This window comes from Zerene cesonia, chromosome 3 (assembly GCF_012273895.1).
Source record: "Zerene cesonia ecotype Mississippi chromosome 3, Zerene_cesonia_1.1, whole genome shotgun sequence".
Lineage (NCBI taxonomy): Eukaryota > Metazoa > Arthropoda > Insecta > Lepidoptera > Pieridae > Zerene > Zerene cesonia.
In genome coordinates, this window is record NC_052104.1 from 5,306,946 (window position 1) to 5,323,129 (window position 16,184).

Consider the following 16,184-nt stretch of genomic DNA (forward strand, 5'->3'; position numbering starts at 1 on the left):
AAAATAAAATTGACAAATATCCAGTTCAGAATTAAATTTGTTTATTTACTCAGTTCCAATAAAATTGTAATTTAACATGATATACCTTCAGGGTGTACTTTAATCAAACTCATAAACAAGACAACAAAAATAATGTGTTCTTATGTAGGTACTCTTGTGTCTTTATGTCTTAAAAATCTAGCTATGAATTTGTATAATTGTACATAATAGGGGATAAATTTAAATCTTTATTTTCAAAACACCATATATGTGCTTTATATAGAATGTGAGATGATAAAAATGATAGATATTACATTTTTATTTAAACTGCTACACTATAATTTAACAATGTAAGACAAAATATAACAAAGTCACAGGCCACGCTAGAGCGACCGCGGTGAGTGGGGACGACCTGCGGAGGCGGGAGGAGTATTGGGAATTAATATAAATACCCCAAGTTTCTGGGAATTGTCGTCTTAATTCATCCCATTATTTTTTACATATATATTATATTGATCATCCTTATTGCACCAGATTGCTGGCCGAGACATTATTTTAGACTAATAACTAAATTTAATAAATACACAGGACTCGCGAACTCATACTATTCCCTCCGCTGCAAGTCGCATGACCCGCCCACCCGTCGCGCCAACATGGCACCCTCCATTCAACCTGCATTATTATTTTTCTCATCACAGAGCCAAGACACGTCGCGCCAGCGTTGCCTGCGACTAAGAGTTATCTACAAATATGTAGAGTGTCATAATAGAACCTCAGAACCAGACATTTGTGAAAATCTTTTCTTCATACTTTTTAGTACTTTTATTATATTAATGAAAAATATTGATATATTAAGTAAATGGAAAATGATCAACTAAACATAGAATTATGTAGCAATTCTAGATCTTCCTTTCTCTGTTCTGCTCGCTTTTTTTCCTTTTTAAAAGCTTCATATGCTTCATCATCAGTAGGGAGTTCATGTCTGCAAAATGGACATGAGTTCGTCTGAAAAGATTTATAGTATTTTGAATATATATATGTATATATATATACTATAAAATAATGAAGATGTAAGGTATAAATTGTCATAGTCATTCAAATCTATTCTATTTCATCTAATAATTTGCTATATAAAATGCAAAACAGACTGACTATTGATCTATTAACGCTCAACCTAAACTAGAAGACCAATCAGGATGAAATTTTGCATGCAGATAACCACTATGATGTAGGCATCTACTAATAAAAGACTTGATAAATATTGCCCTCAAGAGGATAAAAGAGGAGATAAAAATTTGTTCTATGAAAATTTATTTTGACCACACAAGCAAAGCTTGTTGCCCACAGCAAGTTATTTTTGTGTATGTTGATTGTTTTAAATAAAGGCTATGAACTTTTGGTATTTAGTATTATTTGCTCTAGCAATATTCTAATTAATAAATGATCAGAGACATTCTAATATCTCTGTACAATGAGTTTATGGAACAAAACAATTACCTTTTCAAGCCATACCAAAATACAATTAGGATGAAAAATGTGATTACATGGCATTTTTTTTGCTTTTTCATTCTTTTCAAAGTTCTTCAGGCAAATAGGACAGCTTTTATCTTCATCAGACATAACAACCTCTGGCAATTTATTAACAGCTTCCTTTGATGCTGGTGGTGGCAGTCTATAATAATATAGTCATTGTCTTGGTTAATAATTGACTGAAGATTTTAAGGAGGACTATATGAAATGCTTTCTTAGTTTTCACTACTGTCATCCAGTATTTAAAATACCCCTCAAAAATTCTAATGAATAATTAAAAACTAGATTGTACCTCGGCCATTCTCCAGTAAAATTATCTTCAAATATATTATAATCCATTAAAAGTCGCGCTAAATGCAAAAAATGGTTAGGTTGTTCTCCATCCTGTAATTCTCTCCATCCCATTTCTTGAAAATAATCAGTCATTTTAACTGGTTATTCTGAGCTTTATTAAAACTTGGAATGCAATATCAAAAATTTATATGGTAAATACTAATTTAAATTATTTAAATTTTTACTATTTTTGTTTTCTTTTTTACCCGTACTATACCAAAAACCAAAATTGAAAATTCAAAACAGCAAGTCAGCTGTCGCCCGCCTCTGTCACTTGTCAGGTCGGACTCACAGATATGGGCACAGATCAAATAAATGTATAATATGCGACAGGCGATAGGCATGGAGGTACAACGTTCCATGTGTATCTACATAATATAAAATGCTGTTTGTTGAACATACAAGTGTTAAATGTCATGTCTCACGTGCGTGCATTGCAAAGAAGTATTGGATGTATAAACTAAAACTACCCGTATTATTATACTATTCTTTGAAACTAGTTTTTAAATCTGTGTTGTGGTTGTGGAAGTGTGTTGTTTACATCCTTGATTCTTCATTCTATTATTTTTATTCTGCATTGCCCAAACATTAGCTTGTAAAGTACTGAATAAGTAATTTCATTTCTTAGAACAAAACGTTATACAGTGATATATTATCATATATTTTATAACGGACTTTTTCCGACCGAATTTTGTTGAGAAGCAGGTGTGCATTTACTTTCAACTTTGTTATTAATTTGTTAGTAAATAATATGCACTTCTATACAAATACAAGTGATAGTGATTATTTGAATTTTGTTACTTTACAGGTAATATTAATTAATTAAATGCAATAATTATACTCAGTAATCGGTACTTTTAATTAACAATTACAAGAATTTCATATTATTTTACTAGTTCATTTCATTAACAGTTAAATAGATGTTATTAATTTTCATAATGGTTTTGTATTATTTACCAGATTGTCTGTATTAAATATCCTGCCAATTACATGGCATATTTTATTGTTAAGTTTTAAATGGTAAAAATAATTTTATTTAAAGTTTTCAGAATACTGAGACGAGTACCGTTGTAACCTGTTACCACGCTCATTCAACATATATTTAAGTCTGATATAAAGTTAAAATATTTCAAGATGAACAATTTTAGCAGTAAGACACAGAATATCATAAGCAATGATTCCAATTTTGTTGCCACAGTTGGAAGTTCTTGGATTGTCTGTAGATCCAAGTCTCAGCCAGGCCGTATTTATTATTTTAACACTGTTACTGGTGAGGCTGCATGGAATTTAAGTGATGCGGAGGTAAATATTGTTAATTTATCATGAAATTATTTCTGAAAGAAATTTGAAGAGTTAATCGTTTTTCATATGTATTTGAGTAACATTACAATTTATTTGGAATCTTACTAAAATTATATAAATGATATTAAATTTAAACTAAAATTTAGGTACAAGTATTATTTGGAAGTATTCAAAAATGTTTCAAAAAAAATAAAAAAGAATGTTATTTATTTCAGGCTGAGCGGGCTAAGAAAACTACATTAGAAACTAGTCATAAGTTGAAACTTACTGAATTTCCAGAACCTGAAGAATCACCTCAAGATTATTTATGCAATAATAATCAATCAGCCAAACAGGCTTTATTGCAAAATATAGCTCCTGCGAAAATTTATAATAAACAAATAATAAATAACAAGTTCACAAGACAACCTCACCCAAGTACAAGCTATAATCACTTTGCACCATTTAATACATTAAATCCTGTGGGGTATGCTTATACTCCAGTTGTGAATGTCCCAGCTAATTCAATTATTCTAGCACCACCAATCAATACCATCCAAACTTCGATTGAAACTAATTTTACTCCAATGCAAAAGAAACAAACATTCGATACACCTGTCCCATTATCAAAGTGTTTTACAAATTTCCAAAATAAAAATTTCTCAAGGCCATCATTCAATCCTAGAATATTTAACAAGAGAAATATATTTCAAAACAAAAATGCTCCAAGTGCAATAAACAGTTCAGTTGATCTCCGTCAAAAACTAATGACCATGAGGAAGAGAAACCAAAGCTTCAATAATACAATATCTAAAGGTAATATACAAAATTTATTTACCAAGGTTACATTATGTGGAACAAAACTAATTAATTTTCTTTATTATTATACTTTCAGCACCAAATTATCCATTGTTTTGTAATAAAGAGGTAATAGAAGACAATGAAGTAGGTTCCGTTAATTCAGATGCTTTTACTGAAGTAAGTACACAATCCTTTCTATTTAAATTTTTACAGCAAACCATTTACATTCAAAGGTTAATTGTTGAAGTTTTCAATAATTTTTTTACAGGAACTGATAAACGAAATTGATGTTCAAGCATTAAAAAGTTATTTTGGTGTCAGCTCGGAGGCAGAGTATTGGTTTGTTGTTGCTGATGAAGATGTGTTGCTCAATCATACAAACTTTCTTATAAAAATTATACAGTTAGGTTGGTATTTTTGTATTGTTATATTTTATTTTATTTTTTTTTTTATGTCACCGTCGGCAATGGAGCTAGTGGGTCGCTTAATGGTAAGCGCTACCACCGCCCATGAACATTTGGATAGGCGTAAGGTCGTTTGCAGACCTTACGTCTCTCCAAATGGATTGCCGACTTCAAATTGGAATGGAATTGGGAAAGGATTGATTAGAGGAATAAAGGAAAGGAATGGGAAGGGTAAGGAAAGGGAAATGGGCCTCCGGCTCCCCCACTCACCGAACGAAACACAGCAGCATGCTATTTCACGCCGGTCTTCTGTGGGGGTGTGGTACTTCCCCGGTGCGAGCTGGCCCAATTCGTGCCGAAGCGTGCTCGACTACCACAATAAATATCTTTTAATTATCGCCAAATTTATTTGTAATACAACATTTTATTTTCCACGCTTTTTAGATGAAAAGTTTCGCCTAGTGATTCCGCAAGTAGTAATTATTAAAATACAAGGATTGACTACTTCTGTTCATAACAAGGCCTCACTGGAAGCTGCGTCCTTTATATCTGAGGCATTAGAATCTAATTTTGCCATAGTTGGTATGTACTATTTTAAATATTGTGTGTGTAATTTTAATACATATAATAAATTTTGAGAAAGATTCTTAACTTATTCGTTTATTTCTTTCAAGATGAAGAAAATTATGATACAGAAGATTATTATGAGAGTATTTTTAGCTGTTGTTTGAAATTGATTAATCAAAACTGTGAAGTGGTAAGTTTGAGTAGTGTTTTTAACTTTTGACATTTAAAGATTTTTTCGATTTTATGATTCCATAATTGAGACAAATTAACACAATGCTTGAATAATAACTTCGGAACCATGGATGGGTATGTTTTTAATTTTAAAGAAAATAACTGACTATTACATATATTTAGGATACATAATTTGTAATACTTTAAGCCTCACTAAGAAATTCTAAGAGTAATTTATACCACATTATTAAACAATTTGGTTCCAACATATTCTAGGTATTAATTTCCGAAAAGGAAATATCTCCCAATGATTATGGATTCTCAATGCATACCCTGAAAGATATAAAAGCTTTCCTTGTGGATAGAAAAGTGAATGAAGATCCAAAAATAACAATAACAATACCAAATGATAGTCGAGATGAAGTATTTTTAAATAGCACTGAAAGAAATAAATCTACTGCGGTAATAACTGAAGAAATAAATTTTGCGGATGCTAAAACAAATAAATATACCGTAGATAAGGGTGTGCAAACTGACAATAAATCACATATTGCAGATATTGCTATTCAAACTGATTTTGATATTCCTAAGATCATACCAAATTTATACAATGATGAAAAAAATGCCAAAGGGCTATCAAATAAGTCTGAGAAAAAACCTAGATTTATAAGGAGAAACATAGGCTTTAATGTAACAAACAATTTGTCCAATAAACATACTGATACTGAAGACAAAAAAGTTTTTATTGAGAAAGGTACCAGCACTAAAGAACATGACAATATTGATATATTTAAAATATCAAGTAAGGCAATGGAGGACTATCTTAAGGTGAAGTCAGATGAATGGGTTTCACGGTTTGTGCAAATAATGGAAGAAGCATTGACACAAGTTTTGCAACAAGATCCATCTTTTGTTCTTGATATGCCACCTCCATGGACGATATATGAAGCTTCAGAATGTATTAAACGAAAATTCTCTAATGATTGCGATGTATTTGATGCTTCATCAAAACTTTCAAACATTTTGTTTGAAATGGGTGGTTTGAGAGGTCAGTAGATTTTATAAATGAACATTGATAAAAATCTATATGTACCTACAAATATAAAGTAATCATTTTGTTTTTAGGAAAAATTAATAATAACATAGCACCTGAAATGTATATGAAAATGTACAGTTATGGATATTATTTGATTGATGCTTTACAGGTTGGTCTAGATTCTTTTTCAAACAACGTTTTATTGTGTTTAAACTTATATTTTACTACAAAGTATAACAAAAAATTTATGAATTTTGCAGAGTTTTATACGTAACAACGAAGATCTGCAAATTGCAGGAACGTCTTTAATAAAACTGTTAAGCGATATACAAAATCCGCACTTGGATCCCAGCAACAGCGATTCATTTACAGATCTTGAAAGTTCTCGCAATAATGACTCTATTATATATAGTAACCAAGGTAAATTTACAACTGTGAATAAGACTTCTCATAGGAGTGCCTCATAGCCACCTGTTTGTATTTATTTATTTATTTAAAATTAAAAGGTTTTATACCAATAACATTAATTATTAACTACCAATTTTTACATTATATAACATCTCATTTCAATTTATAAATATTATATATGACACAATTACAATTAAACACATTACATAATCACAATTAATGACATTTAGAAAACATGTATTCTTTAATTCTGTTGTATTTCAGCCGTTCGTAATGAACAAGCTAGAGCTAATCCTCCGAAAACTGCCCTAGTGTCGAATTATGATGTACCATCAAAATCACCCGTTCTTAAAGTTATTGATACAAAAATTTTAAGAAAAGAATCCAGTTTAACTAATTTGCTAGCCCACCAAATAACAAAAAACGTTTCACCAGAAAAACAGAGAATAGTACAAAAATCGCCAAAAACGAATAAAGAAGATAAGCAAAGTCCTACTGAAGCATTACAAAAAGTAAAATACAACTTAAGGAACAAAAAATCGAAAGCGGTAATTCTTAATTATATATTTTATTGTTATAATAGAATATAATAATATTTAAATGAACTTTTATTTTAGGAGACGAATGATGTTGCGACTGACCAACTTAATGCAAATCCAAAAGATTCATTTATGACAAAATTAAGTTTAGCAAATAGTAATCAAGTTAATAACGATACAATTGATCCGATAGATGCGATAACTCCCATAAACGGACATAGTTTTGATGACAATCAAATAGAGGGACCAAAAATCATGAGGAATTTCACGGTGTGTCCCGAATTCGAGAAAAGATTGCAAAGTAATTCAAATGCATTTTCAGAAGAAATGTCCGATGATCAAAAATTAGATTATGAACAATACGAAGAGTCGGTTATTTCCGAACCTGATGATGCTAATGAATATGACAAAAATGATTCTCAATCATTTTGTCGAGATGAGGAATGTCGATATAAACTATCTGAAAGCTTTAGAAATTTTTTGGATGAAGTCGGAACCAAAGTGAAAGAAAGTTTTTTGAAAGTTTATTCATTCTGGTAAGTCGGGAACTCGTCTCGACTGACTGACTGACGATCTGACTGAAACTTACTTACGGGCCATATTACACTGGGAAGATACATCACTCCCACCGGAGATCGGTGTCGAATAGTAACATATTGTGAATGCATATTAAGTTTTGTAAGATAGGTGGGCGAGCTAGAGGCCTATACCCATCACAGTTTATTTCTTTACTGCCAGCGTCAATCCTTATCTTAAAAAGCGGGCAATATGTTCATAGGTGGTGGTGATCCCTTACCATCAGATATTAACCACCAGCTAGGCTTTCCGCACTAACATAAAAAATTAAACATTTCGATTACGTGAACAGTATCTTATTAAACTACTTCATTCATATTTTAGTGAAAATTCAAAAAATAAACTTGTGTCATCTGTGGAGTCTTATCAAAAAGTTGAAATCCGAGCCAAAGCCGAGAAGATGTTTTCGTTTGTGGAGAATATGTGTTCGTCACTTAAAAGGTAATATTAACATTTATTATAATAGTTGTCACTGGCCTTTAAGAGGTAGTTTGATTTACGAAATAACATAACTTTAGAAAATACAAATAAAAATAACATAACTTATACAGGATGTCGCACATTGTGTATATCATGTTGAATGGTACTTATAGTTTTGCATATTGTGCTGTTTACATAAAAAATGCATAAAACAAACAAACTCAACAAAACTCAAATGTAACTGTGTATACGGGTACCAAAGGTCGGCGGGCTATTAAACAAATGAATAAATAAAATAAATAGAAATCGTTGATTTAGCAAAAATACATAGATTCAACACACAAATCAAATCTTTCCCAATTAAAGTCGGCAATACATTTGTAGAGGCGAAAGGTCTGCAATTGACCTTACGCCTCTTCAAATGTTCATGGGCGGTGGTAGCGCTTACCATCAGGCGACCCACCAGCTCCATTGCCGACTATGACATAAAACACGACGGTCGCCTCAACTAGGAATAATATATATTTAAATTAGATAACGTCATATTACGAAAGTAAAAAAAAAATCATTTTGTTATATAGAGGAATCAAGGGGTATAGAGTTTTAAGAATTTATTTAATAGAAAAATTACGTAACCACCTTTTGCAAAATTATAAGTTCCAGTGAGCCGAGATACAACATATAGGACGTCCCTGTAAATTCAGTGTATTACAATTCCATTGTTATTTTAGGATTTTAGACAGAGAAACAAATGACACCGAGGGTGGCAACCGTGAAATATTAATAAAATTGGGATTTGAGAGCAAAGACATTGATGATAAAGAATTAGAGTATTATAGGTTAGTAGAACTTTAATAATTTAAATAGGTATTTTATTCAAAAGGTTAACAAATATAGTATTACTTTGATATCTTATTCCCCCGATGTACAGCACGCTGTGTCTCATGCAGATCATTTGGTTTTAAATCTATAATATTGCTATTCATGTGACCATATCTATCATAAGCATATAATATCAAAACATTGTGTGAACTTGTCTTGTCAATAGATTTCTGACCTTATTTTTTTTACTTTCCTAACTTCTAGGAGTTTCATCGAAAAATGTGTGATACAAGGAAGTATTCTACAGCAATCGTTGAAGCTTTTAATCGAAGCAACACAGGAGAACGTGTGATTAAGAAAATTTATATTTCAGTACATAATTATTTTTGATATGAAAAGATCTCTTAACAGTTTATATTTTTTTTTTTGTTTTTTTTCAGTTAGAATATATTTTCGTTATTATTTAGTGGAATAAGTTTTGTTTACTTTCGAGATTCTGTTTTATTTTTTCTTTAACTACTTAACATGTTCGTTTTAAGAGATTAGTTAGTTAATGTAAAAGATAAATTGGTTTTATTATATACTTTCAACAATAATTTATATGGTTTTACATTTGCAAATGACCGAACCGACAAGAAGGATGTCGTGGATATGATGAGAATGTTTAGTTACTGAAGTAAAAACGAAACGGCCAAGCCATATATCTTATATATTTAAACTTGCAAATCTTGTATATATACTAGCTGTGACCCGCGGTTGAAACCGCGTAAGTCCGTATCCCGTAGGAATATCGGTATAAAAAGTGCCTATGGGTTATTTCAGTTGTCCAGCTATCTACGAAGCAAAATAGTATTATTATTCACCAATAGATGTCAGGAAAAAAAAAACACGAATAAAACACGAAAACGCCCCCGAAACAGCCTATATACTAAATTTCATGAAAATCGTTGGAGCCGCTTCCGAGATTCCGATTATATATATATATATATATATATATATATATATATATATATACAAGAATTGCTCGTTTAAAGGTATAAGATATGATGAGATATATATATATATATATATATATATACGGGGGCGATAAATCGATCTAGCTAGGAATCTTTTTTAGAAAATGTCATATTCATGTTTTATTCGTGTTTTATCGTCTTAAACTTACTTTTTTAACAAATAGGAGGCGTTTGAGTAGTCCCAATTTATTATGACTCTTCCTGACATCTATTGGCGAATAATAATACTAAATATAATTTCCAAAAAACACAATTTATAAAAAAAAAAAATAATAATACCGAGCAAAGCTCATCAAAGGTCATCCAGGTACTTTTTACTTATATGTAGAATTTGTAAAGTTGGGTTCGGTAGAATTAAGCCGTGTAAATTTCTGAAGTTCGGCTCTACGTTAGTTCTGTTATCTTTTTCACCTTATGTGGTCGAGTCGAGTATTAAGGGTTTTTTTTAGTCACTCCAAGCGCATCCAGGCATCGCTTGTTCTTACGAATACACGTCCAGTCCACACAATGGCTGCCTGTCGTAAAACCAGATAGGGATAAGCAGAAATGTTAGGAGTCTAAAATTTTAGATGCGAATACATTCAACTCTTTTTCATTTTAAGTTATCGATGTTTAAAAGGTTTATATAACGTTTTTCAAGTAAACATTTTTTATGTTCTTCCTTAAATAAAAAAAAAACAAAACAAAGATCTTAAAATTATGTTATATTTATTCAAAAAAGTCTTATAAAATATTTAATCTCTATTATAACAAAACAGTACAACAATTATATGGCATTAAATAGTATGTGTTATATTAAATTGGAAATAATTAACGTAGGTACATGTGTACTTGACTAGATAGAATATTGATTAATCAAAACCTCTTCCGTCAACAACCCGTTGTGAACAATATTTCGGGAACTGTATCACTGTGAGTAAGAAGTCTGTGAGACCCTGAAAAAATAAACAAAAATTATCGTATGGATCGGTCATTATAGTGACTTTGGAATTTTTGATAAGCATCGAACACTAAAAAATAAATTATAAATATGTGTATAATTTTATGATATATATAGTTGATAGGTAGTTGCTTATCACCATCTTTATCAAAGCAAGTTAATCGTGTTGGTTTTCACAGTTATACTTCCAATTCTGATTGCTGATTTTATTTTAATTTACTTTTAATGCTAATAACATAATCTTACTAATATAATGGATGGATTGATGAATGTATGGATGTTTGTTACTCTTTCATGCGAAGACAGCTTATCATATCTGTATGAAATTTGGTAGGTACAGACATAGATTATAGTATTTTTTAGCCGGGTACCACGCGAGTGCGCGAGAGCCGCGGGTTACAGCTAGTTTAATAATAAGAGATTTTTTAAACATAAGTTTGATGTAGTCTAGTTTCGACTTGAAAATTTTGCAATGTCATTATATGGACTACTTAGTATTTGTTACTAGGTTATGTTTTGAATACAAAATAACTTACCGATAAGGCTTCTATACACACGGTGAAAGGAATAATTATTATGTATAAGCCAGCCGCAATACCTGCGACCCAAAACCCAATGAATATAAGGATAACCAGCCATATTATTGAGAACAAGATATTTCCCATGTCTGAAAATAAAAGTGAGATATAAATATTAAATACCTATCTATATAACCAGCATACTAGATTATGAAAATAATCGACAGTTGTAAATTTTATGTTAAATTTTTCTTAAAGGGGTAACTATTGTAATTAAATACTTGGTATGTATGAAACTCAAATTATGAAGAGATATGAAAATTCCATCAGAATATATTAATACTAGCTGCTCGCCCTGGCCTCCGCCCTTCACACTATTTATCGTGAATTTTTTAATTTTATTTATTACTAGCTGACCCGGCAAACGCTATTCTGCCTAACTCTTTTCATTTAGGGGTATGAAAAACACTAATGTTGGCTTGATTCTCAGTACTACCCCATCTCCACACACAGTATTTCATGACAATCGGTCGTTTGGAAGGAGTATGGTTACTAATATAATGATTATAACTGTCACCATTAAGTTTTTTTTTGTTCCGCTTTCACTTTCGTAGTAACCGTTCCCATGGGATTTATTCAGGATTACACTACACTATCATCTTTTCTAGTTTTCATAATATATCCATACCAACATACCATGTTCTAAATTATAATCTACTATATAAAAATAAGTCGGGTTTTCCTTCCTGACGCTATAACTCCAGAACGCACGAACCGATTTCCACGGTTTTGCATTCGTTGGAAAGGTCTCGGGCACCGTGAGGTTTATAGCATAGAAAATTCAGGAAAAAATTCTGCAGAAAAGCGGGAAAGTCATTTTTCACATACAGCCATCTGGTGGCGAAACGGAGTTCGCCGGGTTTGCTAGTTGTGATATAAAATTGAATTCTTTGAAGTCATTTTGAGTTTATTCGTTACATACAAAAATACCACAACACAATATAATAAAATACAAATTCTTTGACTGTACTGGGTCTGCATAGTTAACTGTCACCACCCTAAGCGGACTGCTAACTGTTACTGGACGGGCTATCGGTTATTTAAAACTATAAAGATTATGATAGGTTTTTCTTTCGATTTCCTAGAGCACTTATACAAACCTGTAGAAAGCACAAAAACCCATCCCGCTTTATAAATAGACAATTAAGTTCATCTGAATTAGTCCAAGTACATGCTTAATATATTTTATAAATATATTTTAATACACTTTTCTTGATTTCTGGGAATAATAATAAGTGAAGCGCCTAAACAGATCTGTTGTATGTACCTTTTATTAATAAATAAATACCTATTTAAACAAATAATTTGTATACGTATTTATTTATTAATCAAACTTGATCGCGTGAAATTTGGTCAAGGTACGCAAACCACGCATCGCTTTCGTTCAATGAAAAAGATTGTGTCATCGCTGACTCGTTATCGTGCTATATTCGTTATAGCGTCTCAAATTGAAAGCAACAGAAATATCGTAATATTGCAGGAAATTGTGATTTTTTTTCAATTCTTTCTTAAATTGATGCATTTAATATATTTTATTTGAACATTTTATTCAAATAACATCGGGTTAAAATTAGTGTACATATAATTCTTTTATTAATTACTCTCATCGTTCTGAGGAACGGTTCAGGTAGCTAGTAAATTTAAAAAAATGTAATCCACTTAGCTAATATACAATTTATTATACGACTAATTAATGATTGATTGATTCGAAGTGTAATTTATGTTACAATGATAGAAGAAACTAATTAATTGTTTCAAAATATTATAATAGTCAATCGTACAGTACGTTATTTAAATAAAAAATATAGAACGAAAATCGAATATTCTATCGTCTGAATAGAAAAAAAAATTATATGTTTATTGGTTGAAACCATGATCAAAAAGGAAGACCAGAGTTTTACCTGTACAAAAAGTTTGTCTTGGGCGGAGTCGGAACGAGTGGGTAGTAATAACAAAATTATAACTTTAACCTCACTTTACGGTACGTTATGTTCTAGACCAAGAAGCATCCGGCAAAATAATATTCGTAGGTATTTTTGAGGTAACGTTTTCTCATACTATATTTTTATATGTACGTAGCAACTATTAGGAATCTATTCTATATTCTATAGTTACTACGTCTATACTACTCCTATGTTCTACAAAAATACTGTAATAACAAATAGAACTAATCGTATGCAAGAATGAAAAAAATATATTACGTCCGACCCAATTAAAACGTGCGATCACCTTTACTTAAGATAGAACATTGTCTTGTTCGTAGGTATTATAATTTTGAATCATCATGATTAAAAAAAACTATAATAGATAAAAAGTACCTCAAATTTGACACATCAATCAAAACGTTTACATCAATTTAAAAATAGACAATGAACAATGTCTTACCGAACTAGTTTGCTCCTTCGTGCGTTCTAAATAATATCACAACAAAACTGCGTTTAGGCGTGCGTATGTTTCGAAATACACCCGAGTTACGACTATCAACTACTTGCAGCTAGTATGCGTCTCGCCCGTAACGTGAATCCCTCCGTTTACTGATTACGGTATAGGTACTTCGTATCAAACAAGTTCCATGACGTTTCACGTCGTCGCCTACACATTTGTAGTACGTATGATAATGAGGCGATAACTAAATTCTACAATATTGAAGAAAGTATGCAGCAATACGAAAGGTACACAAATGCAAAGTCTATTGCGTACTTGTATAGTGCAATTTTTACAGTACCTACGTACTTATTTATAAATTTTATTTTCACAAAATTCTCAATAGTGTTCGAAAATTGAGCTAGTTGTTCAGTTATTTCATATAAACTTGTTCGTACTCCGCAGCGATTTGAGTTAACTTGCACATTCCAAAAAGATAAGGCGCTAAACTTTTTGATAAGATGCACAGCAAAGGTGACATAATGCCATATGTTTATTTTGTCCTATATATCCGAAGTCGAATATAACACGAGTTCGTATAAATATATAGCTATACTATGATGACTATATGACTATATTATGACTATATAGTCATATATGACAATATATCATAATATTATGATGTATAAGAAAATATCCGACAGTCGATGAATTTCAGGTTCAGAATTAAAGATCAATCCGGGTTAGATATTGTGAAATGTCAGCTACCTAAAATCACATTTTATTGAAATACTCGCTCTCAATATTGTTCTTATCTTATTTAATGAACGCCTAAAAACTAGTTCAAATAGAGACTGTTATGTTATTTAAGGTAGGTAATAGGTATAGCTCATCATAGCCGGCACCCACTCTTCATCGCCTCGCCACCGGCTGTTAGTAATTATTATTTTTTATAAGGACTAAGGATATAATTTTATGGGTGTATGTTCGCCGCTCACTACATCAGCCCCGAAGCCGCGTAGCGTAACAACATTGCCTCGGTCGTATGACGTATCCACGCGCGGAGGGCATGTGCATTGCTCGGTGTTAAGTAGCTGCTGCATTTCCAAGAAGTGTATTATCTCCCCAGGGAACCTTTTAATAAAAAAACTGGTTTAGAAACTGGTTTTAAATTCCATTTCAGAGAAGGATAGTACCTGACAATATAGTAATAAAGACTTTGATCTTGAAGTAAAAGCCTAAAACGTCTCAAAACTTATTTTGTCTATCTTCCTTAAGGAAAATATATATACAGACACAGTTTAGTGCAAATATGAAATCATGATTTCACATAACCTGCGTATTTTTTTATGTTGCGCCTGCATTTTTACTAGAATCAACCATCACCCCCATTTTTTTTAAGGACCTGTTTCTAGACCTTTAGCACCCAAGTTGGGGTGTTATCACCAACTAAATAATATATTACCCTAATAAATATAAGGTTACTTAAAAAAGTCAAGTATAAGTATTTAAATACGTCAACTTTTAGGTAACTGCGTAATGCGATTACGACTGAATATTTGATGCTAACTTGCTGAATGCGATTACATCTTCCTAAATTCAGTTACGACTAAATTAAGTCGATTAAATTTAGTGTAATGTAATAAGCAAATGGTAGGACGTCTGATGGTAAGCGCTACCACCGCCCATGAACATTTGAAGACGCATATGGTCCATTGGAGACCTTACGCCTCTATAAATGGATTGCCGACTTTTTGGGAAGGGATTGTGTATGGCAATAAAGGAAAGGACTGGGAAGGGTAAGAAAAAGGATATGGGCCTCCGGCTCCCCCAAAACGGCTTTTCTTTTGTTCTACGGCTTTCAGTCCAAAAAATCACAAAATCTACGGTTCGGCTGCGACCTGGGGGCGATTACGATTACGATTGTTCAAATTTACTTTTTAAAAGTATTTGATTCAGTCGAATCGACTGTCATATTAGTGTACTGACGGGCTACGATGCAAGAAATTTTCTTGGTCTCCTATCAAACATAATATTTGGATTGTTAAACATAATAATAGCACTTCCTAGTAGTCTAAAACCGGTTTAATAAATGTTAAAATAAAAGCCAAAAACATCACCATTTGGCTTTTGTTAATACAGTTTTTTTTAAGGATTGACATAATATAAGCACGGCTTTTTTATTAGATGTTCTCGGCCGCCTAAAAATTTTCATTGGCAACACTGGTGAGTGCTGACGCCTGACAAATGAAGACTGACATTGTTACCTGAAATTTATTGAAAAACGAACGACCATACTCTTGGATCGAAATTTGAATGCGTTTTGAACTTTAAAACAAAATATATACAGACCTGTGAAAAAATATAGACTCAAACATATTTTTTACTGTTTCCATTGTTTTACTACACATGTATCACA

At 31.7% G+C, this 16,184-nt stretch overlaps 2 protein-coding genes across 3 annotated transcripts; one reads left to right on the forward strand and one right to left on the reverse strand.

Annotated features, from left to right (window-relative positions):
• Positions 1–52: 52 nt before the first annotated feature.
• Positions 53–2,126, reverse strand: LOC119836209 (E3 ubiquitin-protein ligase RNF181). The gene is made up of 3 exons (XM_038361481.1): positions 1,802–2,126; positions 1,477–1,651; positions 53–984 (listed from the first exon to the last, which is right to left on the reverse strand). Exons 1-3 carry the CDS (start codon positions 1,933–1,935, stop codon positions 850–852), a joined length of 444 nt encoding a protein of 147 aa, XP_038217409.1. The 5' UTR covers positions 1,936–2,126; the 3' UTR covers positions 53–849.
• Positions 2,127–2,180: 54 nt separating this feature from the next.
• On the forward strand, positions 2,181–9,265 carry LOC119836196. 2 transcript variants are annotated; one of them, XM_038361461.1, is made up of 15 exons: positions 2,181–2,650; positions 2,885–3,144; positions 3,360–3,939; positions 4,019–4,101; positions 4,193–4,331; positions 4,773–4,910; positions 5,003–5,085; positions 5,343–6,114; positions 6,192–6,271; positions 6,363–6,522; positions 6,775–7,058; positions 7,128–7,585; positions 7,950–8,066; positions 8,777–8,884; positions 9,132–9,265. In XM_038361461.1, the coding sequence occupies exons 2-15, from the start codon at positions 2,977–2,979 to the stop codon at positions 9,217–9,219; spliced, it is 3,258 nt and encodes a 1,085-aa protein (XP_038217389.1). In that variant the 5' UTR covers positions 2,181–2,650; positions 2,885–2,976; the 3' UTR covers positions 9,220–9,265. The 2 variants fall into 2 exon arrangements, with proteins under 2 accessions (XP_038217389.1, XP_038217397.1); XM_038361469.1 differs by having other exon boundaries at positions 2,181–2,547.
• Positions 9,266–16,184: the final 6,919 nt, after the last annotated feature.

Bases quoted from the DNA above. Each gene is read 5' to 3' on its own strand.
- LOC119836209 (XM_038361481.1), bottom strand. From the start codon at position 1,935: ATGACTGATTATTTTCAAGAAATGGGATGGAGAGAATTACAGGATGGA. The intron at 1,652-1,801 runs GTACAATCTAGT...ATATTATTATAG, and splicing joins TTTACTGGAGAATGGCCGAG to ACTGCCACCACCAGCATCAA. The intron at 985-1,476 runs GTAATTGTTTTG...AAATCTTTTCAG, and splicing joins TTTTGGTATGGCTTGAAAAG to ACGAACTCATGTCCATTTTG.
- LOC119836196 (XM_038361461.1), top strand. From the start codon at position 2,977: ATGAACAATTTTAGCAGTAAGACACAGAATATCATAAGCAATGATTCC. The intron at 3,145-3,359 runs GTAAATATTGTT...TATTTATTTCAG, and splicing joins GGAATTTAAGTGATGCGGAG to GCTGAGCGGGCTAAGAAAAC. The intron at 6,523-6,774 runs GTAAATTTACAA...GTTGTATTTCAG, and splicing joins TATTATATATAGTAACCAAG to CCGTTCGTAATGAACAAGCT.